Source organism: Acipenser ruthenus, chromosome 6 (genome assembly GCF_902713425.1).
Source record: "Acipenser ruthenus chromosome 6, fAciRut3.2 maternal haplotype, whole genome shotgun sequence".
Taxonomy (NCBI): Eukaryota; Metazoa; Chordata; class Actinopteri; order Acipenseriformes; family Acipenseridae; genus Acipenser; species Acipenser ruthenus.
This window is the reverse complement of record NC_081194.1, coordinates 67,086,669-67,113,841: the sequence shown is the minus strand read 5'-3', so window position 1 is coordinate 67,113,841 and position 27,173 is coordinate 67,086,669. Positions and strand designations below refer to the sequence as shown.

At 36.5% G+C, this 27,173-nt stretch overlaps 1 protein-coding gene across 4 annotated transcripts; it reads left to right on the top strand.

Annotated features, from left to right (window-relative positions):
* The first annotated feature begins 20,275 nt into the window (after positions 1–20,275).
* On the top strand, positions 20,276–26,163 carry dusp23b (dual specificity phosphatase 23b). Of its 4 annotated transcripts, none has more exons than XM_059025713.1 (4): positions 20,276–20,353; positions 21,290–21,571; positions 22,236–22,346; positions 25,091–26,163. In XM_059025713.1, the coding sequence occupies exons 2-4, from the start codon at positions 21,302–21,304 to the stop codon at positions 25,274–25,276; spliced, it is 567 nt and encodes a 188-aa protein (XP_058881696.1). In that variant the 5' UTR covers positions 20,276–20,353; positions 21,290–21,301; the 3' UTR covers positions 25,277–26,163. The 4 variants fall into 4 exon arrangements, with proteins under 4 accessions (XP_058881696.1, XP_058881698.1, XP_058881697.1 ...); XM_059025715.1 differs by having other exon boundaries at positions 20,278–20,301; XM_059025714.1 differs by lacking the exon at positions 20,276–20,353 and adding an exon at positions 20,551–20,651.
* Positions 26,164–27,173: the final 1,010 nt, after the last annotated feature.

The following is a 27,173-nucleotide window of genomic DNA, read 5'->3' as shown; positions in this document are numbered from 1 at the left end:
CAGTTAGTATCATAGGCAGGATTCTGAAGTCGCCAGTCAGCACTGGGGTAATGGAGGTTCAATTTTATTTTTACCTAAATTATATTATTTCTTTATTTTGTAAAAAAAAAAAAAAAAAAAAAAAAAAAAGTATTATTTTGAACAATTTTGTTGCTACAATTGAATTCTCACAATTCACCTGAAAATCATATACCATATATGTAAATCGCATGTTTTTTCAACAAGATTTATTTCATGAAAAAAAAAAATACATTTACTATAGGAATCTTTTTCCTTATCACTGAGATGCAAAATAAATCTGTTTAAAAAAGTCAGGAAATTGGAGATTTGTAAAAGCTATGGGCACTACTCACAAAGCTGTATCTCATTGATTATTTTAAGATTGTTTTTGTTTGTTTTTTAAATACTTTTTAATTGGAGTTGTAAATGTGGTTGGCAGTTTCATGGAAAAAAATAATTGGGGCATTTGTAATTGGAAGCTGTTACAATTAATATCAATTACAACAGGTGAACTACTGTACAGTTCTTTAGCATTATGTTATGGAACAAGCATGCAATGTTCCTTTGATTTCAATTAAACTGATTGTTAGGCTTAAAACTAAAGGACAATTTTAATAACAAGAAAAAAAAAGAAAGAAAGAAAGAAAGAAAGAAAGAAAACTAATGTAACAGTAAAAGGAGAAAATCTACAGACAAAAAACTACGAATTGCTGCTGGGTGCAAGTCTTAATGGTTGCATCATGTCCATCATAAACAATAATGAAATATTTACTATATACAATATATATATATATATATATATATATATATATATATATATATATATAAACAATGTAGTACTATATCTGTTCATCTGAAAATAGCACATCTTTTGCTCTCAATATTAAACTTTTGTGTTTTATTTAAGAGAGTCTGTCTCATGCAATATATCACAAATACCACAACAAGTACAGTACAGTAGTCATTGATAACCTAGTAATGAAAGTAGTAGCAGGAATGAGGTATGTTTTAAATGCAAGTATCAACCACAGGGAATCCCTTACAGACGTGTTGTGTGATAACAGATGGTAAAGGCAAAGCAAAGTGCAGTTAAGTGTAAAAGCATAGCAAAAGCAAGGTGAACCAGAAAAGTATGGTAAGGCATGGTAAAAGGAAAACAGTGGAGCACAGCAAGGACATACTGTAATACTGTATAAGCTGCACACTAGGAAGCATCCAGCTGTAGTGTTTTCCAATAAACATTATTCTAACACTATAAGAGTTATTTTGGTAAAGCAATTGTGCTTTGATCATCCAGATGAAAACAACAAAACAGATTTTTTTTTTATTAATGAAAATATGTTTTACATTCATTCATTCTTTTTTTATTTGATTGTATTCAATCAAAACAGGCCGGCTTCCGACTGACCCTGGAATGAACTGCCAAACCATGCAGTACGGGGCACACTGTTCCTGTTATACCGTGCCCTCACAGATCGGGAGGGAGATTGTTGACTCGGATTCATTCGCTCTCTGTCACACCCACCCACTGGGAACTCTTGATCAAAGCTGGCAATGGCATAGACGGGATTCAAGACCAGCTCGATCCCATCTATAGGATGCATCCTGCACTCTGGGAAGAGGCTTTTTCCAGATCCACCACTCAGGAACCCAACCTGAAATACTTTTACATACTTTTACTGTAACTAGAACAAGCAGTAATGTATGTGTCAGTAAAAAAAATATTGGGACTACATCCATGCAATAATTAGTATTACTAGGTGAAAATATATTGATTGACAGGGAACTTAAAAGACCAGAAGTAGGCCTACCATTGAATAAACAATGTGATTTACCATCTAAAGCAATTCAACTTCACACCAAATACAAATCCTGAACAATAGGCCAATGTAAAAATGTGGAAAACCGTTAAGTCAGTAGAATATTGAATAATCCATCCATTAGCTTTATTTAATCCTATTCATTTACAAAAAATATAAGCGATTACATACCAACCAAATGCATCTGGTAATACATTAAGCCAAGCATTTAAGAACATAAGAACATAAGAAAGTTTACAAACGAGAGGAGGCCATTCAGCCAATCTTGCTCATTTGGTTGTTACCCAATTAGTGTTGGGGAACTCATGAGAGTTCACGGTGGACTTGAGGCTGGCAGGGGGGAGTGTAGCGTGCATGGGGGAAGGCAGCAGCAGGGCTAGTAGGTGACGTAATCACACACGAACACATAAGCCCAATATATGCTCCTTGCAAAGGAGCCAGCTCTTTTGTACAGCAGTACCGGCGCTATACTGTAGTACGAGAGGTCCCAGGTTCGTGCCCGCCCTCCACCTGTGTGGGGATTGCCTCGCCCTGTGTGATGCACCTGCCTGCGTTAACCGAGATAGCTACAATATATATATATATATATATATATATATATATATATATATATATATATATATACAACTGTATAGTTGGCAGCTTGATACCCTGTGTTTGCACTGTGTTATCTTAAACTTGTTTTAGCACGAGTAGTCTTTTCCATCTTAAGAAAAACATTGGGCCAGCTTTGCTCCAGTCCAAAGTAAATGTGTCCTATTGTGGGTTGTTTTTTTGTGGGTTTTTTTTTTTGTTAAATAAAAAGACTGCATACATTGCACACATGCATTCCATTTTCCATTGGAGTAAAGATCTAATGGTTTCATGAATTGGGAAGACAAAGTTCTTCAAAAGGTTTGTTGCTCAAATTGAAATCCAGAGCCTTTGCATTCATATTTCAAACATCTTCATGAAAAATCTGTATATTGTAATAAATTCAGCAACTTTTAATACATTTACAATACAATATACAGAACTGCATGTGGAAAGGTTAGCCTTCACTTCAGGATAAATATGTGTGAAATGTACTGTATGTAACATTTTTAATGTGCACCTAAGTGCAATGTTTAAAGGTAGAATTCTGATAATAAGGAATGCTAAAAGTGATCTTTGGATATCAATGAATGGGAATGTTTTAAGGTGCTAAAAGTAAAGGAATCAGCATAATTTGTGAGAGTGTTTCCTGGGGTATTTGAGTAACACAATTCTGCATTCATCAAAAAAAGTGAGTGGCTCATATTATTGTACTGAGAGTTTGCAGAACATCTGAACATTATTTAACACCTATTAAAGTAACTTTAGCCTTAAAAAATGTGTCTAGTATGACTATACACAGGCTGGCTAAATAAAATAATAAAATCCCCAGTCTACAAGTGTGCAAATTAATGTGTGTCATGTGATGCCTCACGTGATCAGCTAGTCCTGTAAAACTCCTGTGCAACTATTCAGCAACACACACAGAAAAGACAAAATGATAGTGTGTACAACTGGCTTGTCCGTCAACACATTGAGCAATGTAAGCAATGTATCCATCAAGGCAGTCCCTGGGGTGTTCCTGGAGTAGCTCTGATCTATTAAGGACGGTTCAAGCCCACAGAAATGTGCTACATGTTGTTCCAAGCAACAGTCATGCTTCAGAATAGAAGAACAGTTACAAAAAAGAAAAACCGCATAAATGCTTGTCGGGTATGTAACAAAGGGGTAGTGTACGGACGGAGGCGGTGAGAAAAAGGAAATGTAAAAGGGACTCCTTCAACGCAAAGCAAAGTACTGTACTAATTAGAAAACACAACACAAAAACAGGACAACTACATGAAGAGACAAGCAGTGACCACCCGAGGCTGCACAGTCGGGTTGTAGGTATGTACTAGCTAATTGGTCCAATCTATGAAGAAACTGGCTTAGTAACATATTCCATACATCCATCACTGTCAGTCTGAATAATATAATAAACACTGATTATATGGGGGAGGAGAGAGAAAAGATGTAGTCTTGGGGTTTAAAAAAAGACTACATCCCCCAGAATGCCACGGGAGTGAGCCAGGAGGAGTTTCACCTGGCTCTAAATTAATTAGCAACACCTGTCTGTAATTAGCAGGGAGGTATTTAAGCAGGTCAGAAATGTTTGGTCAAAGCTGTTTGTGAGAAGGCCAAAGCCATGTGTGAGGTAGACCTGGGTGGTCAGAAGAAAAGGTACTGTGTGAACCTTATGCAGTGTATAAACTTGTAATCTGTGTATATTATAAGGGTTTTTGGCTGGTAAAAGGCTTAGCCGTCCAGTGCGTTAGTTAGGAACTGAAAAAAGCACTCCAGTGGGAGTTAGGTTTTGTTTTGTTTGTATTTGTTTTGTGTTTAATAAAAGTGTGCAACTGCGCTATACTTTCAGTTCTGTGTCTGGGTCCAGTATATTAAAGGGTGCAAATGAGCCTTGGCTGAAGGCTTTGTTAAAATATATAAATATATATATATATATATATATATAGATAGATAGATACAGTATGTATGTGTATATATAGATAGATAGATAGATAGATATTATTGTAATGCGGGGGTGTACCTCTTGTTGTGTTTACGTGCATATGGCAGCAGGGCAGTAGATAGTTCTCGATGGGAGACGGGGTTGTCAGGCTCGTTGATGCAGAAATACTTCAGCCAGCCTGGGAGTGCACCGTCACATTAATAATCCAGAGGGATCCTTGGCTACATTAGTCCATGTTTCCATTCTGTTATTGGGTTGTACAAATACCAATAAGTGAACATAAACGTTTTAAGTAGGCCTAAGTAGTAATGATGAATTACTTGTTATCTGTACATAGATATTATGTAATTCACAAAAACTGTGAAGTTGTTATTAACATTTTTTTTATACACCTTCATAAAATGCTATTAGTGTGTTACATCCGTTTTGAAGATTTTCAGAATCGCCTGCAAGTTTTAAAACCACCCAGTAGTCATGCAAAAGCACTGCTGTGTCTGGATATGTGCATGGTCTTAGTTAAATGATAGTGTGTGAAAGGACAATCGATGCAGTCGAAAAAAATAATAATAATGACTTAATTTAACGATATATATTATGCTTCTAATACTACTGTATACTTCTGGTTTGTAAAATACAAGTTCAGGTTTCACACATTTTGAGACCTACAATCAAAAACAGATATGGTTATCTGAAATAAAAAAAAATAGCTTCATTCAATTACTAACAAAAAAAATTAAATTATAATAAATATCAATGGAATGGACATTTAAAATGCATGTGATGACCATGTATTGTAATGTGGGCAAAACAAATTATGGATTATTTTCAATGAGAATAAAATTGGTGCTGCAATTGACCACAAACCAGCAGCTACTCTTTGCTCTGGTCCAGTGCAAGCACTATATACATTGTGAGAGATGTGTAAGCCTGTAATACAGCAGCTGCCAAGTAAACATGTTACATAAAATGCTAACTAAATTGTTATTTTGTATCATGCGTGTCGTGAACTTTATTCCACAGCCCTTTATAAACCCACCTAAAAATACAGAATCTGATTTGTGGATCAGTGTGCACTCGACATGAGTTAAAGATTCATATATTTTTTTTGTCGTTTTTTTACTGTCACCTTTTTAGGATGTTTGCAATCATTCTTAGTGGCTCTTCTTGCAATTACTCAAATATTTTAATAAGGCTGTGTGGTGAGTTCAGGAGCTGCTCTTCAATTCTAGCAGCTATAGATATATGTAACATTGGGTAGATCAGCGAAAGGGTCTTAATAATAATAATAACCAGTAGCATCTAGTGCTCAGCAATACAAAAGAAAACTTGATCCAAAGCAGCTGATCACTAGATGGTGCTGTGTCTTATTATATAAAGACACTTTGGCTAATCTAGCTTCTGTTATATATGTCTATTGCAGGCAACTAGTCCAGAACTGAAGAACAGTTCCTGAACTTAGATAAAAAGCACATTGTTGGAGTTTCCATGTGTGGTTATCTACATATGAAGTGGCGATGCGCATGAATGTTTGGGAGAACAACTCGAGAGGATCAGGTTTGTGGCCATAAATAACGGCCACAGAGAGGGATACAGTAAATCTCATTTACTCGTGAGCATGACGTAAAACACGGGAAATCCATGCCCATTTTCACATGGAAACCCACATTTCATGTGACAACGTCCACGGCTCCCAATCCAGACAGCCTTGGAAGCACACATGAAAGGTGTCTGGCACAGATCTCTATAATCCTAAGCCTCCGCTGGTTTTCAGCCATGGTGATCTGCAATAGCGGGGTTAGACGGTTTCATTATATACCTCTGGGTAAATTATTTTCTTTCTGCTGTAATTAATAAGTCGTGTGATAAATTAGTGGAAATATATTCACTACTAATGATATATCACCCCACAAATGGACATTTGAAAAACAATTTGTGATTAATTATTGTTCAGTTAGTCCAATAGAAGGTATCACATCTCCTTCTATTTATCTGGCAAGATCAGTAAAACATATTATTAAACAACCAGGCAGAGGCATTTACATTACATGAGCTTAACAGTGTGCTTTAAACAGTTTCACTCAAACAAGATGCCACCTGACAACCATGGATTTCCAGGTGAGATTCTCTCGTGCTGTCTGCGAAAACAGCACGAAAACGCTACATATGGCTAATTTGCATATCAACCTCCTCCTTTCCCCTTCATTTGCATGACATCACATGAAAAGAGGGTCTTCTTGAATAAAATAAACTGAGCCAATGGAAACCCGAAATATATAGGGTCATTTTTCATTTGGCTCGAGCACAATCTCTCAGAAAAATTAGAACACACATGGAAACTCCCCCATTGACACAGAAAAAAAGCATAATATTTGAATTATTGCAATAAGAACCACTCAGAATAATTGTAAATGTCATAAAAAAAGTGAAGGCACAATATATATTTTTTTTAATTTGAAGCTAGTTACTCTTTAACAAACATGCTTAAAATTAAGCAAACCGGTGGTTCTGGCAGGGAACTCACTTTACCCTTAGATCAAATCATGTAAACATCAAGCATATGTTAGGCGCTTCCATACCAGATCAAATCATCATTATTATTATTATTATTTATTTCTTAGCAGACGCCCTTATCCAGGGCGACTTACAATCGTAAGCAAATACATCAATCGAATAGCTAGTATCTTATTTGTCCTTCGATAAACAATATGTCCAATGATCGGCAAGACAGGAGTTTATATCTTCCCTTAATCCATTACTTCCCCATTGTGCACCAGAGCTCACCTCCTCCTCCCCAGCCTCCACCTGCTATTTCAGCCTTATGTTCTTATGTTCTTATGTTCTTATGTTCTTATATTCAGCCTTGTCTAATGGGGGAGGGCACCTCTCCTGCCCCCACTGCCAATGACTTCCTACGATCATGCACTGGTGAGAAAGTACTCCTGTTCTGGTCACCACAGAATCAAAGGGACATTGTAGCCCTGGAGAAAGTCCAACAAAGAGCAACCAGACTAATCCCAGGGCTTGAAGGACTGAGCTACAGAGATAGACTGAAAGAACTGGATCTATTTAGCCTAGAACAACAAAGAATTAGGGGGAACTATAAAATCTTAAAAGGGGTTGACATAGCTAATCTTAACCAATGCATATGCAGTACAGAAACCAGGACCAGAGGACAAACTTGGAAAGTAAATGGAAGTAGACTTAGGGCAGAGGGAAGGAGACACTTCTTTACACAGAGTGTAGAGGGTATGGAATGGCCTACTTAGTCAGGTTGTTGGGGCAGAATTATTATTATTTATTTCTTAGCAGACGCCCTCATCCAGGGCAACTTACAATTGTTACAATATATCACATTATTTTTACATACAGTTACCCATTAATACAGTTGTATTTTTACTGGAGCAATCTAGGTAAAGTAGCTTGCTCAAGGGTACAGTAGCAGTGTCCCCCACCTGGGATTGAACCCACAACCCTCCGGTCCATAGCCCTAACCACTACTCCACACTGCTGCCGGTTCCTTTAAAACCCAGTTTTCACATCAGTCAGCTACACAGACTGGACAAGCTTAACGGCTGAATGGCTTCCTCTTATCTGTACATATATTCTTGATACTCAAATAACCTTCAATCATTTCTTTATTTTTGTATATTAGTTAGTGGTCAGAAATTAGAGACATCTGTGTAATGCAATGGGATGGGAAATGTAAATCTTGTAGAGGAGGGTACGGTTTTATTTTGGAAGGTGAAAAGGGCTGAAATCTGAAAGGGACAAAAGGTTAAGGTCATTGTAACATGAATATTGCATTGTGCTAACACACTGCTTGCTAATCTAGAAAAAGAGAACAGTGTGTTGTCTTGTGTCAATACAAAAATACCCTGCAGTATGGTGCTGAAGCTGTGTTGAGACTGAACAATATAAAGTAGAACAAAGGTAATGCACTGTTTTATTAGAAGTTTCATGTGAAGTGAATGCTGTATTAAAAAATAAAAAAACATAACAAATTTAAGTTTAGTTTAGGGTCCTCGTTAAATGGTATGGTGAACTTGAACATTTTTCTTAGCCTCCTGTAGACATTTTGGATTGCATTTGGGTATAAGCTGGTCAAAAAGCAAAGCAAACTGAAACAACCATTTAATAACATGGGGAATTGAGTTCAATGTTGCGATGACACTAGTTGCAGCACAAGCCGATTAATGTAATTCTTCCTCACCATCCTTTCTGGTTAACAATGTAAAGGTACTATCAGGCTTTTGAAATGCAATAATACAAACAAGAAAAAAGGCAAAGACCAGCAGTTTTCTTTGGAAGGGAGGTGGAGTTCTATTTATTTATTTTTGGTCTAGAATTTACTAGAGTTTACTGCAGTATACCTGTATACTACAGTAATAAAGTGACGTAAAGTAAACTACAAACTTAGGGCCTCATTTACAAAAGGGCACTAAATGTAGCTGTAACGTGCACATTAAGTAGTGAGCCTAACGTGCACCATAAATCTAAATTTACTGTACATTCAAAGCCAACACAGCATAACATAAATCACAGAGCATACAGTAATATGAGTGTATCCACTGCAGCTGCAGCAGACCAGTACATTTGATAGTAGGCATTGCAATCAGTTAGGAACGTTGCTGTTCTTTTAAACTGATGGTTAATAGGATCTTGAACGGCACGTCAGCTTGGGTCAGTAAAACATATACGTTTTATGCTAATAATTTCTGTTCTAACATCTCATATTCATTCAAATCATTTAAGTCTTGGAGCCATATTTTGAAAGAAGTGGAAGGCAAAGGAAATAAGCCATTATTACAGTGTAAAGCTATCAAGAAACAATACAGTTGCAGGAAGGTGTATTGTTCTACTTTTACCCAATATCCAAAAAAATAGCATTAGAGATATCTCCCTGAAGAAACCCTAGTAGAACCATTTGCATTATCAAAATATGGCAACACAGTATATACTTTTCTATTTATTTATTTATTTATTTTACTTACTATAGAACAAAAGTTAAAGAATGACACTGTCCACAGTCATGGATTAAACAATAACCTGATTCTAGGGATTTTAAAGGTGAAAGTCAATACTGACTTGCATCAGTTTGGGCAGCGTGCAGTACATGTTTAGAATATGTTTAAAATATATAAAAGTAAATATATATTTCATAAATAACATTTTGAAATATACTGAGGTATCCTAGTTATGGAAGTATTGCCTGTTTCACCTGGGGCTTTGAGCAAATAAATAAAGTAATAAGTATTTGTACAAAACACATTGCTTTAATATCAAATATTGTGACAGAGAGCAAATGAATCCAAATCAACAATCTCCCTCCCGACCTGTGAGGGCACGGTATAACAGGAACAGTGTGCCCCATACTGGATGGTTTGGCAGTTCATTCCAGGGTCAGTCAGAAGCCTGCCACTCAGATCTTGCACTACTACCTACCTACCTATTAGGACATTCATTCAATCTCATCACTGACCATGCCCCACTCAGATGGTTAAGCATGATGAAGGATAGCAACGCTCGGATATCTTTGTGGTATCTGGCGCTGCAACCTTCATGTGTATTTTATGACACACCATGCAGGGAAAGATTACCAAAATGCGGATTACTTTTCCCGGGAGGGGGGTGTAATGGGTAAAGTAGATTCAGACAAGTGTTCCTTCGGCTCCACTCTGAGCGGTGGGATATGTGACAGAAAGTGAATTAATCCGAGTCAACAATCTCCCTCCCGACCTGTGAGGGCACGGTATAACAGGAACAGTGTGCCCCGTACTGGATGGTTTGACAGTTCATTCCAGGGTCAGTCAGAAGCTGGCCATCCAGGAAGGGGACAGAGCCACAATACCAGAAGTCATCGCCTTAATGCGGTAGGTGATGTGTCAGTGACAGATTGGAGGATACGTAATAGGCCGTACCACCGAAAGAGGGCGTCACTGAGGGTATTTAGAGGAAGTGGACGAGCGATCTATTCCTTCATTGTGGTTACTAAAAAGGACCCGTTTAGGAAACGGAAATAATTAATTATTGTGAGTGTTTCATGTTTTGTTTGTTTGATTGTGCTAACTGTTTGTCTTTTGTCACTGTCAGACGGATAACATAAACTTGGAGCTGTCACTGCTAGCCAGCACCAAAACTGCACCACTGTTTCACGAACTGTTGTCTTTCACCCAACCTGCACACAAGCACTCACTGTCTGTGTTTGGTGTTATTATAAAGTGTCTTACTATTTTGGGACTGAAACCCTTGTTTTGCATGGAGCGATACACTAAGTGTTGTTGACACGCAACCCAGCCAAATAAAGGAGCTGTTTTTATTGAACTTCCACTGTCTTGTTTGTGTTATTCCTGAGCACTGCACCAACTACACCTGCACACTGCAAGCCACTTTGCCACAAGTCTGTTCAATGCAATGGATCTAAACAGTCATTGATCTAAGCACCGCAGCCATTTATATAATAAAACAATGGGGTTTTGTGATATATATTATTATTATTATTATTATTATTATTATTATTATTATTATTATTATTATTATTTATTTCTTAGCAGACGCCCTTATCCAGGGCGACTTACAATCGTAAGCAAATACATTTCATATATATATATATATATATATATATATATATAAATATATATATATATATATATATATATAGAATAAACAAAACATAGAATAAACTGCTAACCCTCTAATACAGTTTATAATCTATAAATTAATCAAAATTGACTTTCAAAAATAGTCCTTAATTAACAAAACTTTCCATAAAACACCTGTTAAAGTTTTTAAGGTCCTTCATTTAAACCCATTCTGCCATTTGCCCTGTGTAAGAGAATCTAATTTAAGGAGTGACTTGGCTTACCTCTATATATACTATCCTCAATTAAATCCCTTGTTTGGCCTTATGCATTCAGACAACTTTATTTCACATCAGAAAAGTCTCACATGTATGTATAACTTTGTAACGTTTTATTGGAGTGAGGAGAGACAAGAGTTTGGAGCTAAACAACAAAACTCGTTGACACTAAGAGGGTTATTAGTTACAGCTGATGGATCAGTGAAGGGGAGGTAAACAAGTGCCATATAACAACTTTGTAAAAATCTTGGGCAAAGGTGAATCTTTGTATGTGTTTGCATTCTTTCTGGTTCTCATTAACATCTACGCCTCCTGTTGATGACACACCTGTACACAGTTAAAAGTGTGACACAGACTAATTTTCAGTGAACTTAGAACTACTTAGATTAAAAAATGAATTTAATTACATTTAAACAAATTTCATTACATTTCTTCACCGAGTGAAAATGACTCTGTGAAAGATATGATCTTACTTATGACCGAGAACCACAAATATATATTTCATATATCGCCAGTCATTGACAACCGGTCTAATTCACAATGTTTTCAAATTCAAGTAATTTAAAGAAAGTTTGTTTTCATTTCTTAAATAAGTTTGGTATTCATGAAACTGTTCCAGACTGTTAAAAGAGCCAAGGGTATTGTAGGTGTTGCCCCTGTGTCCCCTAACATGCAGTATCATTAGTAATCTCATATTAACCATTTAGTTGGAGGGTAATTTTATGTGGGGAGACAGACACTGTAAGTAAAAATGGGCAGCTGAAGTTTATTGTACAGAGTTAGAATGGAAGTTATGTTGGAAGCTATTATATTTGGTACTTAGAGGCAGAAATTCCTAATGTGCATTATAATAGTTTCTGGGTTAACTCACATAGCGAACATAAATATTTGAATTTTCAGACAAAGGTGCAAACAACTGTTTCAGAGTCTGGACCAATCCCTCCAGTGCATGCACATAACCTGTCGCCAACTGTGTGGATCTCCTATAAACTTCTGGATACCAGGTCACTTAGCAATGAATAGCAATGAATCAAGGTCCAGCAGGTAACTGACACTTTAAGAATGGTGTTTGTCACAACTTCTGGTAATGGTCATTGGCAAATGTATTTATTGTAAATAATATACTGTGCCTTTAATTCCCCAAGTTGTTTAATGTTTGTTTAATGTTATCTCTCAAATACGTTGGGATCTCATAGTTAATGAAACCAAATGTTGATTTTTAACATATTTGGGCGGGAACCACGCTTGATAAATACATGCTGAAACCAGCAGGTATGTGCATTAGGGACTGACAGTAAAAATCTGAAATCGCTGCCGACCTGCATGCTTTCCTTCTCTCTTATCAGGGCAAGCTTATTTATCTGGGTAGTTGTGTGATAATTAAGCACATGGAAAAGCATTTTTGCTATTACATTCATTACATAATGTTGGACTTTCAACTGCTCAGATCTGTGTTGGTTTAACCTTTGGCCATAGTCATAAACTGTTGAACTACGTGGCAGTGATATGACCTCGCAAATTAATAACAAGAACATCTTTCAGTGGCTGCTTTCCATATTTAGAGTATGTTTTTTTTCTTCAAAAAAGGTAAAAGAAATACCTGTAATTAACTGTATCAGTGGGAAAGAACATATTTACAGTGCTGCATGGGTATATATCTTTCTGTTGTATTTTCAATTCTCATAGTGTCAGATCAATGCAATCTAAATTCCCTGCTATTGAGAACACGTAACGGCTGACACGGCATCGAGAGGGCAAAGTCAGGTGGAGGAAAGAATACATATAAGATTATTTTGTATTGCATGCATGTCTGAAATAAAAATAATCACATTTAAAATGAAAGACAAAATAGCTGTTGTTGTTGTTATTGTCATTTTGTTTTTTATTCTATTTTAATCTATTTTTTGTAATAATATGTTATACAACACCCCTTGACTTTGTTGCTGCCTTTGGTGTACCACCAAAACCCAATCTAGTACTACATTTCACCACAGTCTTTTGTTGGGTGCTTCTGTCAAATAAGTGCTTGATAATCTAGCCATGATGGATGATTATGAAACAATTCGATTTAGATGGGAAAGGTGCTTTAGCCTGAGAATCCAGGTCAGGGTTTGAATTAAACATACCCACCATTTTCATCATCTACATTTTCATAACGTTCATAATTCTTACCTGTTTAATATCATATTATTTAAAAACGAAAATTCTAAGGTGGTTTGAAAAAATGATCACTACTGGTGTGATGGTGTCATTTCCTTCCCTTCTGAAACTGTAATTCGACAAAATGACCGGTCGAACTGCACTGTTCAGTTATTTAATATGAGTTCATGGTATATCCTCTACAGCTCCACCTAACCCTACAGTATTTACTTTCCGTTTGTTAACTGTGCAGAAAGTGAAATAAAAAATCTTGTGAAAAAGGGAGAAATTGCTGTATAGTGAGATTTATAGATTGGCAAACTCTGTATATTCACTTAATTTATAACCACCTTCATCAGACTTCATCAGAGAAAAATTACATTCTGTGATAAGAAAAAAAAAATCTTTCAACTTTGACCTTTAAAATTCCAATGATGTCATAGATATTATATCTCTTGTAATTTTCTGTACGTGCCCATCCGTCCAATCAGCACAGATTGATGATAGCACAGCACCTAAAAATAACAATTTTGATTGCTGAAATCAGTCACAAGTCTTGCCCCTTAAAGGCTGTACACCAACCTCTATTTTCTTTATTCTATTATTGTATGGATCTTGTTGTAGAAAGCTATGACACATCCAGAGCTACAGATAGTCTGGTTTTTAGCATTAATCCAATGTTTTATTTATGCATGTATTTTTAACTTGTATTCTCTTTTTAACCCTAATTTTCCAAATGTTGCTTTGAGGTAACATACTTTTTCGTTGTTTACATACCCCATAGGTTTGTCTCTAGCTCTCATGCTAAAGGTGCTGGTGTGGAGGAGTCAGAATCCAGTATCTTCAGCATACTGTATAACTGTAAAAAATCAACAGGCTTCCCCTGTTCCCACCGTCAAGCCAATCGCCTCCTCTACTCAGGCTAAGTAATTGAACCAGGAAGACTCCAACTTTTTGGGTACCTGACCAGTAGTGATCACTGAATTTTATTGAACTGAACTAGCCTCATCCAATCGTTCCTCTCATATGCATTGGTAGCACAAAGGCCAATGCAGCAGTACAGTACAGTCTGGATTACAACGCATTTAAAACATTAACATTTGTCAATTAACTTTACTTGTTTCTTTCAGTAGTTCCTCACGTGTAGAACGGTGTGACATAAAGTAGTCTTGAGCCCAGTATTTTCTACTGTTAGGTATTTTAAATGGAGGGCCTGCACATCAACCAGCATCACAGATAACAGATAAGCAGTTACTGAATTCAGCTGACCCAATAAATGCTGCTCTCAGCAGACAGTTGAAAATGTGAAGGCAACCTTATGCAAACAGAGCTGTCATTCAGATTGCAAGTAAATCAATTATGGAGAAATAAAGCAGGCTTAATCATTTTTCTAAAGCATTAGTATATGAATCCTCACATAGTAAACCTATGGTAAAAAAAAAAAAAAGTCTCTTTAACTACAGTATTTCACTACAGTATTTCTGTAAGATTATAATATTAATCCAACAAGTACTGTATAAAAATGTGTGTGTCTATGAACATGTTACTTATTATTTTGTAGATAAGCTTACTATTTAGTCAACAGTACTTTTTCATACAAGTATGTTTTTTCTTCTTGCTGAAATATCTAATGAACCATACAGTCACAGTGAGCCTGTCTTTTGTACTCTTAATTGTGGTTTTATTTTGGTAAAGAAATTTGGATAGATTTTGAATTTTTTTTGGAAATAAAATACCTTAGTTAGCCACGCCCTTGAAATTTAGGATATAAGTTGTAGTGAACCTGTCTGAAGTGAATAGAAAATAATTTAGAACGCTGGTAAATGTAGCCTCAGTGCTATGTTGTGGGGAGTGTACCACGTACCAATTGTAAAGAGAGTGGACGGACACCACCTGTAATTGAACCAGAAACCAAAAAGTCACATGTCCCCATCTTAGGTCACAGGTCAAAGTGAAGGATGTCATTAGATTTTGCCTGAGGAGTTTCCATAACACTGAAATCATGAAGTTGCAGCTGTAATATTATGAGATTAGCAGTTATAGAAGTGGTGGCGACAGATTTACAAATTAATACAAGTTCCCTTACCAGGGATGTAAAAAAAGTGCCACAAAAGGGTTAATTTTTCTTGTACAATACCCACAATCGAACTTGAACTTGGCCTAGGCAATGATAGAATATAGTTGTGTATCAATTAGGCAGCCAATATTAAGTCTTTATCATCCGGGAATGGTCACTTGCTGGCAGAGAGTATAACGTGCCAGTAATTATATCCCATTCAATATTAATAGAGAGATTATAAAAAACACTTTCTAAATATGAAAAATATGTAGATTATTTTCAAAACGAGTAGGGCCAATGAACAGAGTAAATTAAATAGTCAGGGAAGCGGACAGCTGCAAAAAGTAAAAGTAACAAGAGGTTCAGTGTCAATAGCAAAAGTAAATAATGCTAGAATAAATAAATGTGCTGTAACTAGGGCAGGATTTTAATATTTAAGCTGGTAGAAATGGGGTGACAGGCTGGTACCATCCCTCAAGCTGACTCAAGCCACAGAGTTGGTATGCTCCAGTTTAACATTTAAAATGTTTTACAGAACCATGGTGAAATGGTATGTTCTACTTGCACATGAACCTACCTTCTAAATTGTAATAGTTAATTCAATAATGGTTCAATTATATAATAACCAATTGGCAAATTCCTGTCGCATGAGACCATTGTGATAAACTGGTGCACATTTATGAGTGCTATCCAGAAATGTGTTCAAAATATGGCAGTATGTGCGCGACTTGTTTAAATGAGAACTCTAAGAAGAGGTGGAAATGGAAATCAAATCAAAACCTTTATTTATCCAGATGAGTCAATTGAGAACAAAGTCTCATTTACAATGATGACCAGCTGGCAAGAGGCTCACAACACCAAACAACATAAAACACAATAAATAAGGAGCTAAACAACACATACCGGTAAGCAATCATAAAACATATAACTCAGCAGTAATTTAGGAGGCACAGTCAGCAATGACCTACGGTTAAAAGCAACCTCAGATATGTTGAAACTCATTCCAGTCATTGGCTGCTACAAACTGAATACTGCTGATACCCTGAGAACAACCAGTTTAATAAAATGACTGGATCTTAAGTTGAACAATGAAGAAGAGCCCAAGTAAACTATGCAAGTAAGCAGGCGTTTTCCCAATTAAGGTTAGATTAGATTAACATATATCAGTTTTTCAGTCGGCTTGTATGTAGTGAGGGCCAATTAATCAGATTGTAACGGTTCATAGGGAGTAAAGACATTTGAACTCAGATATATTTGCTGGAATATCTTAAACAAGATGTTATGATAAAGGAAACCATCTAGATAACATTTTATTTTGTAAGCTATCAATATGTGTTTTAAATATTAATGCACCATCCAGCCAAGTTCGTAAGTATTTATAATCTGCACTTTACTGCAATTCAACCTTATTGCAGGTGAAGATTTTATGGTCATGTCACACGTGTCACTAGATAAATGATAGACAGCCACTAATGGTAAGTCTAACAACTATTTATATATTCGTAGCCAACCATGCCACATTGTTTTTTTTCCTTGGAGGGCAAGGTCCTCCTCGTACTTTCCTTTAGATTCCCAGGATCTACCACAACACGAACACAGAGGTAAGTATAATCAAAGTTACGATTTTTATTAGGTTAACAAGACAGACAAGTAGAGATTACTCAACGAGCAAATATACACTAAAAGTTTTTTTTAAATACTATTTAAAACAACATCCTTCACAAAAGTCTCTGCTTAACTGGTAGAATTGAGATTGTAGTGTTATAAATGTTGATATGTCTATTAATGCTTCTGGTATGGTTGTCATCCGAGGGCGGAGTCGTGGAGTGACCGTCACCGAGGATGAAGGCCTCCTCTAGCATCCTAACTGAAGTTGGAGTGGGAGATCCCTGGAAACCTGAGAGGGGGCAAAACAGTAACTGCATGCGTCGTATGTAGTAACTGCCATGCGCAGCATCTAACCCCATGTTAAGTGGCTAATAAGCATGTGGATACACAAACACTGCAGGTATAAAGCTGGAGATGATGAGCTGCATATAGTTATTGCTTCTGTTTGAGAACATCTCTTTACAGTATATGAAATGTACCTGGAACTACAGTGCCACTTAGTGGGCAGACAGTGCTGGTGACATTGGGGATCAAATTAAACCCAAATACTGAAGTACATTTTTATTGGGCATGTAGCTTCTTTAAAATATATTTTAAGCTTTCCGAACAGGACATTATATTTCATATACACAGAATTACAAAAAAATAACTTTTTTTTTATCATTTGTTTTATTATTTATGTATTTAGTTTTTTTTTTTATTGTATATTGCAAAATCAATTTGCCTATGGGGGTAAAAAAACACCTTCACAACTTATTTACAAACCAATGCTTATCCCACAAATTACACAAAAGGCAAAAAAATACATAACACTATTATACCCATATATACATGTCCATGTGTATTTTTCATTACCATCTTTACTTTAACACATTCTTTCAATCACTAACAGATATTAAGGATGGCACAAGGACTACTAACCTTAATACCAAAGCCGGGCAGGGATCCTTTAAAGTTTTAAAGTTAGATAACTGGTGCCCAATAACTTTATTATGTACTGACTACAAATTATTCACTTATATATTCTTTAAAAACTGGTATATCAGAAATCATCAGTGAATCCCAGTTTTATAAAAGGTAGAGTTATTCAAAATCCCATTCATCTTTTTTTTTAGATGTGCTGGATTATAGTGAGTTAATCAATGATAGCTATATTCTGCTTTTAGACTTTTTTAAGGGCTTTGAAAGTATAAACCATTTATCAGTAAGCTAGATCTCTTAGATGGGCAATTCTTAAAGCATTATTCCCTTATCAAAGGTAAAAAAAAAACCCTGAACATTACAAAACAAATATTTAAGACAGCAGCTACTTTGTATTTAACTCTCTCAATTCCTCCAAAAGTAAAATAAACTCATTACAAACTATTTAGTGATGTTTATCAATCAGGAGAACGACTCCATAGACGATTTGGTATGATTGCAACCTTTGAGCCTTGAAGATGCTGACCATCTATTACTATTGTGCACACGCAAGATCTTTTTGGGTTGGTATCTACACCTGGCTGTTGTTAAATTCCAAACCTAGCAGCCTTATCGTTGACATAGTATGGTACTTTAACTCTGGAGAAAACAAAGACAGTTTACTAACTGTTAAAGTTATTATTTTATTAGCTAAGTTCTTTATACATAAGAGTAGAGTGCTTACCTCAATACCGTTACTTATAACCTTTAAAAATGAAAAGGCTCTCTACATTAAAGCTGTAAAAAGAAAGTTAAATCAAGATTGGCTATGAAAGTTTATGATCTATTAAACAAATATTTTATAAAGTGGATCTCTACATATTGTAATGACCCTGGGTCTGCTGAGGACCACGCAGCTCTGGGTAGCTTACAGGCAGGCCCGCAGGCGCCCAGCCAGTCTACAGGGGTTGTTGGTGCACGGTGAGCTGAGGACACCCTGGCCGACCTAGACCTTCCCCATCCGGGCGGCACTCGGCCAATTGTGCGCCGCCTCCTGGGAACTCCCGTCCACAGTCGGCAGTGGAATAGCCAAGAAGATAGCTGAAATATTGGGATTGTGTAACTTTGTTTTCTGGATATACAGCTATGGCCAAAAGTTTTGCATCACCTAGAATTTTAGGATTGAGACATACCGGTAATTTTAAAAAAGAACAACTATATGAACATATTGTAGTTTATTTGATTACAATGTTATGTCTTTTATTTAGCATCATGTAATCAAATAAACTATAAAATGATATCTCAAAAGTCTACCGAATGCCATAATTGTATACAGTATTTCATGTTAGATTTCGAAATGTCACATTTTACAATTTGTATCCGTTTTTTGTTAAGTACTGTATATGGGAAAACTACAAAGCAGTATGTAATTCAATTTGTTAGTGTAACATCATTATTCAGCAGGTTTCAGTCGACTTCATGAAGCACAATTGGTTAATTCTATAGGGTGATGCAAAACCTTACGCCACAGCTGTACCATATGGGCTTTATACTTGGTACACAACAAATTATCGAGGTCAAGTTAGTACGTGGCTGTTGTACAAGAATAATTAACCTGTAATTTTACAAAGCTGCCACTGTCACAGTGCCATAGCCTCATGTTGTCTTGTAGAAAGTTCTGTACTTTTTTATGAATATTAATAAACAGTAATGGGGGAAAATCGATCTTTTGAATGCTAATGCTAAGTTAAACACACTTCCTTGCATGGCCCCATTTGTGGCCCCATTTGTCAGGCATCAGGTCACGAGAGTGTTTTTTGATTTTTACTTTGATTGAGTCTCGGTCCCTTAAAAGGGGGGAGTAATGTGATTTGTTTATATTTGTGTGTACAGTACCCCCATAAAAGTTTGTTGAAAGTATTTGGTTAAATATGTGCCTTCTAAAATATAACTTACAAATGGCATTCATATGCAGTACAGTGGGTGGCTTTTTTTAGTTCATGGTGTGGCCAGGAAGCTTCAAGGTGGGCGTAAGATTGCATTGCTGTAAACTAGTTTATGATGATGCAAAGTGCAGAGGAAATGATCGCCCAGAAATGACATGTTCGTGTCAAAGTGAAAATGCCACTGAAGGTTTAATGAATCTCAATTCTGAATCGACATCGCCAAGGCACTGGGCAAATTTGTACCGTGAAGTTATTAAATAAGGCTTGCATTATTTTTAGAACCATCGCCTCCAATTCAGACTGTCTGTGACAAAAAAACAGTGATTGACAGCACGCTTTTGTTGTTTGGTACTGCCTACACTAGATTGATTGGTAACCAGCTGAGAAAGTGTTTATATACCTTTATCTGATTGGTGCATTACTGTGTCAATCAAGCACTGCTGTTTCCTTATTAAGTAAGTGTACTGTGGCTAACCGAGGAGTGCTTTTTGCTTGTTGTTTGAAAAGGTTTGTTAATTCATTCATTTCTGGTTTTTTTTTAAATCAAAATCTGTTTATATTGTACTAGTTTAGTGTTACACAATAACATAAATAAACTTGTACCTTAGAACAAGTGCCGAATGTATATAATATACCGTAGTGATATGTAGGTGGTTAACTACAGCCAGCAGTTGTAGTACCACACAGTAAGTATGCCGGTGTGACGTAGAATTCAGTGCCCCATGGAAGTCAGTTTCCCCTGCTTATTGTATGTAGTACATGCAATCGGGTGGGCTGGCGAGTCGTCTTCTGCACTTTAGCCAAGGTTTGTTTTGGCCAAATCCCGAAGTGAACACTTTTTTCCCTAAGGTTAAGGGTGACGGTTAGTTTATGCCCGATTATGCCACAATTTCTTGTTTTTTTTTGTTTTGCTGATGAAACGGGGTATATTACTGGCATTGGACACAGATTTCCACAGGGGAACATGATTCTTAATAACACCGGGCTGCCTACTTGTTTTTTTTCTGTCCATTTTATTTATATGGATATATTCACTGAATGGACTTTGACTGTACTGTATTTTCAGAAGTTTAAGTTTGGAAACTATTGTTGCGTATTCAGCTAAACTGCAAAACGATCAGTCAACTCAGTTGTACGAAACGGTGCCAATTGCAACATAACAATTTAACAAGTCAATCAGTCAACCTTACTAGTTGTATTATATTAGCGTAAGTTGTTTTGTAAAGGTGTTTAAAACGGGCGACACTCGGTATCATATTATAATATCCGACGTCACAATTTAACCGTCAGAATTGGTACTTGGAGTTAAAAACCTATTACTTCACCTCTACCAAAAGTCCATTCTGATTTAAAAAAAAAAAAAAAAAAAAAAAAAAATGCCTTTCTTGGTTCTTGAGTGTATTTTGCTATATTTGACTAATTCTTTATATATACACTTTGCAGGTGAGAGAAATCATGGCATCAGCAACCCCACCTAACTTTTCCTGGGTTGAACCAAATAAACTAGCAGGAATGGCCTTACCTCGGATGCCTGCCCACTATCAGTATTTGCTGGACAATGGGATTCAGCATTTGGTTACACTGTGTGAAAGAAAGCCTCCTTACCATGACACATGCCCAGGTGTGACGTTGCACCACATAAGAATAATTGACTTCTGCTCCCCCACCATGGATCAGATCAAACGATTTCTTGCAATTGTTGAAGAGGCCAATGCAAAGGGAGAGGTATGTAAACATACATTACATATTGATTTAAACACAAATTATTTGTTATTGTGCAAATTATAGAAAGTTGAACCTCTTTATTACGGGTATTTAACACTAGAAGCACCGCAGCAGTCATTTGGGCGTTTTTTGGTTTTAAAATGTAATTTTCTCCACTTGTGTAACACATACGGGGCTGCGTGTTCATATACCTTTCTGTCCGTATGTATTGCATATTCTCACAAAGCATCAAACGTGGGAGTGCATTTATAAAGGAGATATATTACATTATACCTAGAAACCCCGGGAGCAGTCACACTGACACAGAAAATAATTGTGTTTTGATTACAGAATGGTATTCTACTTTATTATTTTTATTTACCAGTTCGCAATGTGTTTAGCTGTAATTAGAACCATTTACAAATGCAAGCCATCAAAAAGTATACTTCTGCTCAGCACACTTCGTCAGCCAATTACCATCAGGACTAGTGAAAAAAAAAAAGACGCAAACAAAATAGTTGATGTTTTGGATCAGATGGCACAAAAGTATTCTGTGAAAGCTGGCTCCCGACGGTGGCCTGTTCAGGTGTTTTACAATGTATTGGACCTAGTAGCCATCAACTCCTGGGTACTTTACAAAGAATGCACGGAGAAGAATTTACCAAGGAGAGAATATATTTTACAGTTAGCACAGGAACTTCGCAAGAAGCATTTGGAACAGAGGGAGACTGCCAAACGTGTACCCACAGCTGAAGCTTGCAACCTGGCTGACAGCTGCAAGAGACGCCAATGCCAGGTTGGTAAGTGTAATAAAAATAAAACTTCGGACAGCTGTGCCGTGTGTGGAAAGTGCACTGCACGTGTGGAGAAGAGCATTATCTGTGTTAATTGTGAACAGCCTTAGCCTCAAGGTAAATGAATACCCTTTAGTCTATAAAAGCAGAAAAAAAGAAAAATAAATGTGACTTTTTTTATAACTTGTGCTGCTGCGCTTCTGTAAAAAGTTTTGTCTAAGTTTATCTACGTTGCTCAGCTTTTGCACATCTGATAATAAACCGATTTCTGTTGCGTTGCTTTGATTTGTAAAATAAATGTTTGTATTTATTGTGCTTCGGTTGTTCAGATGTTTATGTGGCGTACTCAATAAAAAAAAAAAGTGAATTACATCCAACTTTTTTTCCTTTCGTTATACTGTTTACAGTGTTTTGAATACAGCCGTCTGAAAGACTGCTGCAGGGCTTTTAGGTATGAGTATATCTCCGGTCCTTCTAGAGTTAAGGGGTTGTTAGAAAGTGATATTTTTGACAAAACAATTGTTCCACGAATCTGCCTACTTATTTGCTGTAAAAACGTATTTAAAATCTAATGCAAGACCAACTATACATACAGTAGCAAATGGGATTACACAACAGGTAAGATTTGTGTAATTGTCATTATGCAGAAGATCAATTGTATTTCTTTGTGGAAATTATAATAATCAATACAAAATTCATACAGGTACTTGGATTTGATAAGTTTTAATTCACAGCTATCTTTGACCTTTTCTGATAAATATTTTATAATAGTGGGAACACTCCTCCAAGCTGCTTTACAGCATTTTATACAAGACAAAACAGTTTATTTACATTGCCGTCTCATAACCTTGGGGACATTGTTAAGGTTACGCACTCTTCTTTCTCTAAAAATACATTAAAAACAATAGTGAGTCTCTCTGTGCCATAATAACAACAACACAAATAGAGGTAGCACCACCAGTCTTTTATTTTGATAAGGGTTTACAACAATCTTCAAAGTGCTGCACCATTGCCTGTCATTTTATGGTAATTAAGGAGGAGTTAAGCTATTTTGGGTATCACGCATTGCTTTTAAAACGGGTGTTTGCAATGACTTTCTAAGATTTTTTTAAATGATATTACAGAAGCATTCCAATTTTACTTGCTTAATCTTGGTCATCATGGTTTACAGCAGTTGTAACTGGAGTGTTCTTCTTGTCACATGACTTGTTGTGACCCATGGTACTTGCATACCCACCACAGGCGATCCTACTCCTGGAACGCGCATTACCAAAATCTAGAAAAGTATAGTATTGTTAATAGACCGTCATCATTCAGTGATATGCAACACATATGGTAAACAGTAATTCAACATTCATCAAATTATACTCTGCCACGACATATCAGATTACAGTTATTATGAGATGACAGTATATCAACAGAAGTAGACCATCATTCAGTGCAAGGTTCAGACCTTTGCACCAGCAATGTATGTATCATTTTAGGGCTGACAGATACAATTGCAACAAGGAAAAAACATTAGTTTATAAGTTGATAGTTTAATACAGAGCAAAAGCAATGTTTACCAGTTCTGGGCGCCCCATTGGTAGAATGGTTTGTGTTTCACAGGAGTGCCCTGAACTAATCTCTAACCCTCTATTCAATACCCTCTGTCGGGCGTTGTCTGTGATTCAGCTGTTTGGGTGTGGTTACCTTCAGGGACTGGCATTCCGTGCAACCTGTATCCCATGGTATTTGTAGGTTTCTCTGGGTCCCACAGACTTCGCTTTCCCTACCCCCAAATGTAAACATATGGTTTCAGCACACAACCACACCAGAAGAATGCTATTTACAAACATACACATACAGATTACACAGTGAAATATAGAAATCCCAGTAGTACAAACACAGATTATACACAGTCATAGATATTTACGATCGTAAATATTTTTTTTTTAACTTTGTTGACTTGCTTTTTCTAATTTTTTGCATAAAAAGCAGAACACGATTTTAATTTGTACTGCGGAGGGTAATTGTTCTCATCAGCTTGTCTCCAACTAATTTTATGGGTCTTCCTCTCCTTTCTTAAATGCACAAACCCGCTGCATTGAAAGAACCCATTCCCAACACAGGAGGCTTGTTTCTAGGGAAGTGACATCACTGCCCTCTGCCTTTTGCTACATTGCTGCCTGCTACAACGAACAAGTCGTCTGCTAAAATAAAAACCGCTTCAGCAAGTAGATATATAATTTAATTTGCTTTGTATTGGTATGCAATGCGTGTGTATATGGTATAAGAGTATGATATTAATGCTTTGTTTTTAATTGTTTTGTATATTTTTGTTTGTGATGTGTATCTTGCAGTACGAAATAAAATTAACAATAACCATAAGGGAAATTGCCTATATATATATATATATATATATATATATATATATATATATTGCAGCTAAGGGTTACACTCCAATTATTCTTTAGTAATGTGCAGCCCGCTATACACATTAGATTAAACTAGTTTTCTGGATATGCGGTCCGCGATAAAAGTTTGGTTGCGCACCTTTGCCTTATACACATTGCGACCACAATGCAGGTGTAGTGGTTTCCTTATAACAGCCCCCTGTATATTGGAAGCCATTAGATTATAGATGTTATGATAATTCGAATTATTGCAGAATGCTCGTTATTTGTGTGTGAGTCTAAGGGTAGTGGATCCGCTCTGGAAGTTTAGTTTTATAAACAAATACATTAACAGAGCCTGCTTATTGCAGGGGGTTGCCGTCCACTGTCTTCACGGTCACGGAAGAACAGGAACAATGCTGGCTTGCTATCTGGTGAAGAACAGGAAGATTACAGGGGTTGATGCAATCCATGAAATAAGGAGACTTCGTCATGGCTCCATAGAAACACAGGACCAAGAAAAGACAGTTGTTCAGTTCCATCACCATATCAAATAATTACATTCATGGGTTTAAAAAAAAAAAAATAAAAAATTGACATGCATTAATAAGAAGGCCTTCGTCTTTTTAAAATACTCTTCTATTATTAAGGAGGTTATGTTTAATACCTCATATCTAACATTGCTTGTTACAACAGGGAACATTGTAACCCTTGGTGGGGGTCTGTGTTTTGTCTGCTCCTAGATTTCACATAGTGATATAGTCAAATAAGGGTAAGAAGCATGCCATTTGTTGCATTTAATATTGTGCTATTATGACCTCTGTATACGGGAAATGATAGTTTAAAATTGTGTTGCATAGCGCAAGGCTAGTGACGAAACAAGCTTGCTGGCAGTGTAATCTGTGGTTTTTAATTGCTCATCAAATTATGTAAGTATGAATGTCATTGTTATTAAAGTAAAGCTGACCAGAGACACAAACAAATTAAACAATTGTTTAAGATGAAATTTAAAGTAGCACTATTGTTAGTAAAGCTAACTATTACACTTTAACACACCTGAGTGAAGAAATCATTAGCAAATGTAGCATCTGCCCTGATTATTGCCACACTCATATATGTAACAATTGTTTAAGTAACAACATGTATTATTTAAAAAAATACTCTTGGAGTATTACAGAAATGATGCAATTGTATTTCCGTAACACTGTAATTATTTGTTAAATGTTTCCATTAAGATTCTCTTGTAGAATGAAACAGATTTGTTAATGTGCTATGCAAAAGTTGTGCCAATAGGCAACTTCCATTGAAGTCTATTTTTTGAACGGTGTTGTATTAATAGTTATGTCATGCAATTGCCCTTTCTCACTCAGCATTGTGACCTCAGTATCAATAGCTTCACTATGATATGAATTTCAATTTAATACAAAATATGTCTGCTAAAAGATATACGATTCTGAACTCCAAATCATTTCAATTTTCAAATAGAGGTTACAACTAGTATATATAATAAGAAAAGTACCCCCTGCTGTTTCATACAAGTGTAAACACACCCTTCCGGAACAGAATGTTTCAGAATCCTTTCTAAATGATTCCAGAACCCAAGTGTAAACGCAGCAAACGACTGTGTACAACACAACAAATTCTTCAATTTGTCTCTTGAATTTGGCATCGTACTATACTTTTCTAGTTTTTGGAAATATGCAGTCCAAGGGACAGATTGAAGAATCGTCATCTTACTGAGACAGAAATATACTTCATTATCTCCATTATCTTCATTTTAAATGTTGTGTTAAGAAATACTTATCACAGTATGGATTGTAACAGTTACTTTTTAATCGATGTATATATTCTAAGACCCAACAACCCCTCTACCATTTTGTGGAGTGTAGTAACCCTGAACTTCAGTTCAAATGCTGCACCCACTCTAAGCTTGCCTTGCGTTCATCTGTTTGGTGTTTATTTTTAATGATCGCATTCCTCCAGGCCTGGTAGCGCAGGAGAGAGCAGCTGTAACATGCACCAGGTGTAACTCATATATGCACGCATTAATGAAGCTATTTAAATAAGGCTTGCACTCAGGTGCCTAATAGGTGTTTTTTGTTTTTTTTAGCAATGGATGAACAAATTACAAAATGTATTATTATTTTTTTTAATTTAGCTGTCGCCAATTTATTATTATTTTTTTTTTATAATTTTCTCCCAATTTAGAATATCCCGTTATTTTTAGGCTAAGCTTACCGCTACCACCCCCGCGCTGACTCGGGAGGGCGAAGATGAACATGCGCTGTCCTCCGGAGCGTGTGCCATTAACCGCCTGCTTCTTTACACACTGCAGACCCACTATGCAGCCACCTCAGAGCTACAGCGTCTGAGGACAGTGCAGCTGTGGTCAGCTTACAGGCAAGCCTGCAGGCGCCCGGCCAGACTACAGGGGTCGCTGGTGCGCAGTGAGCC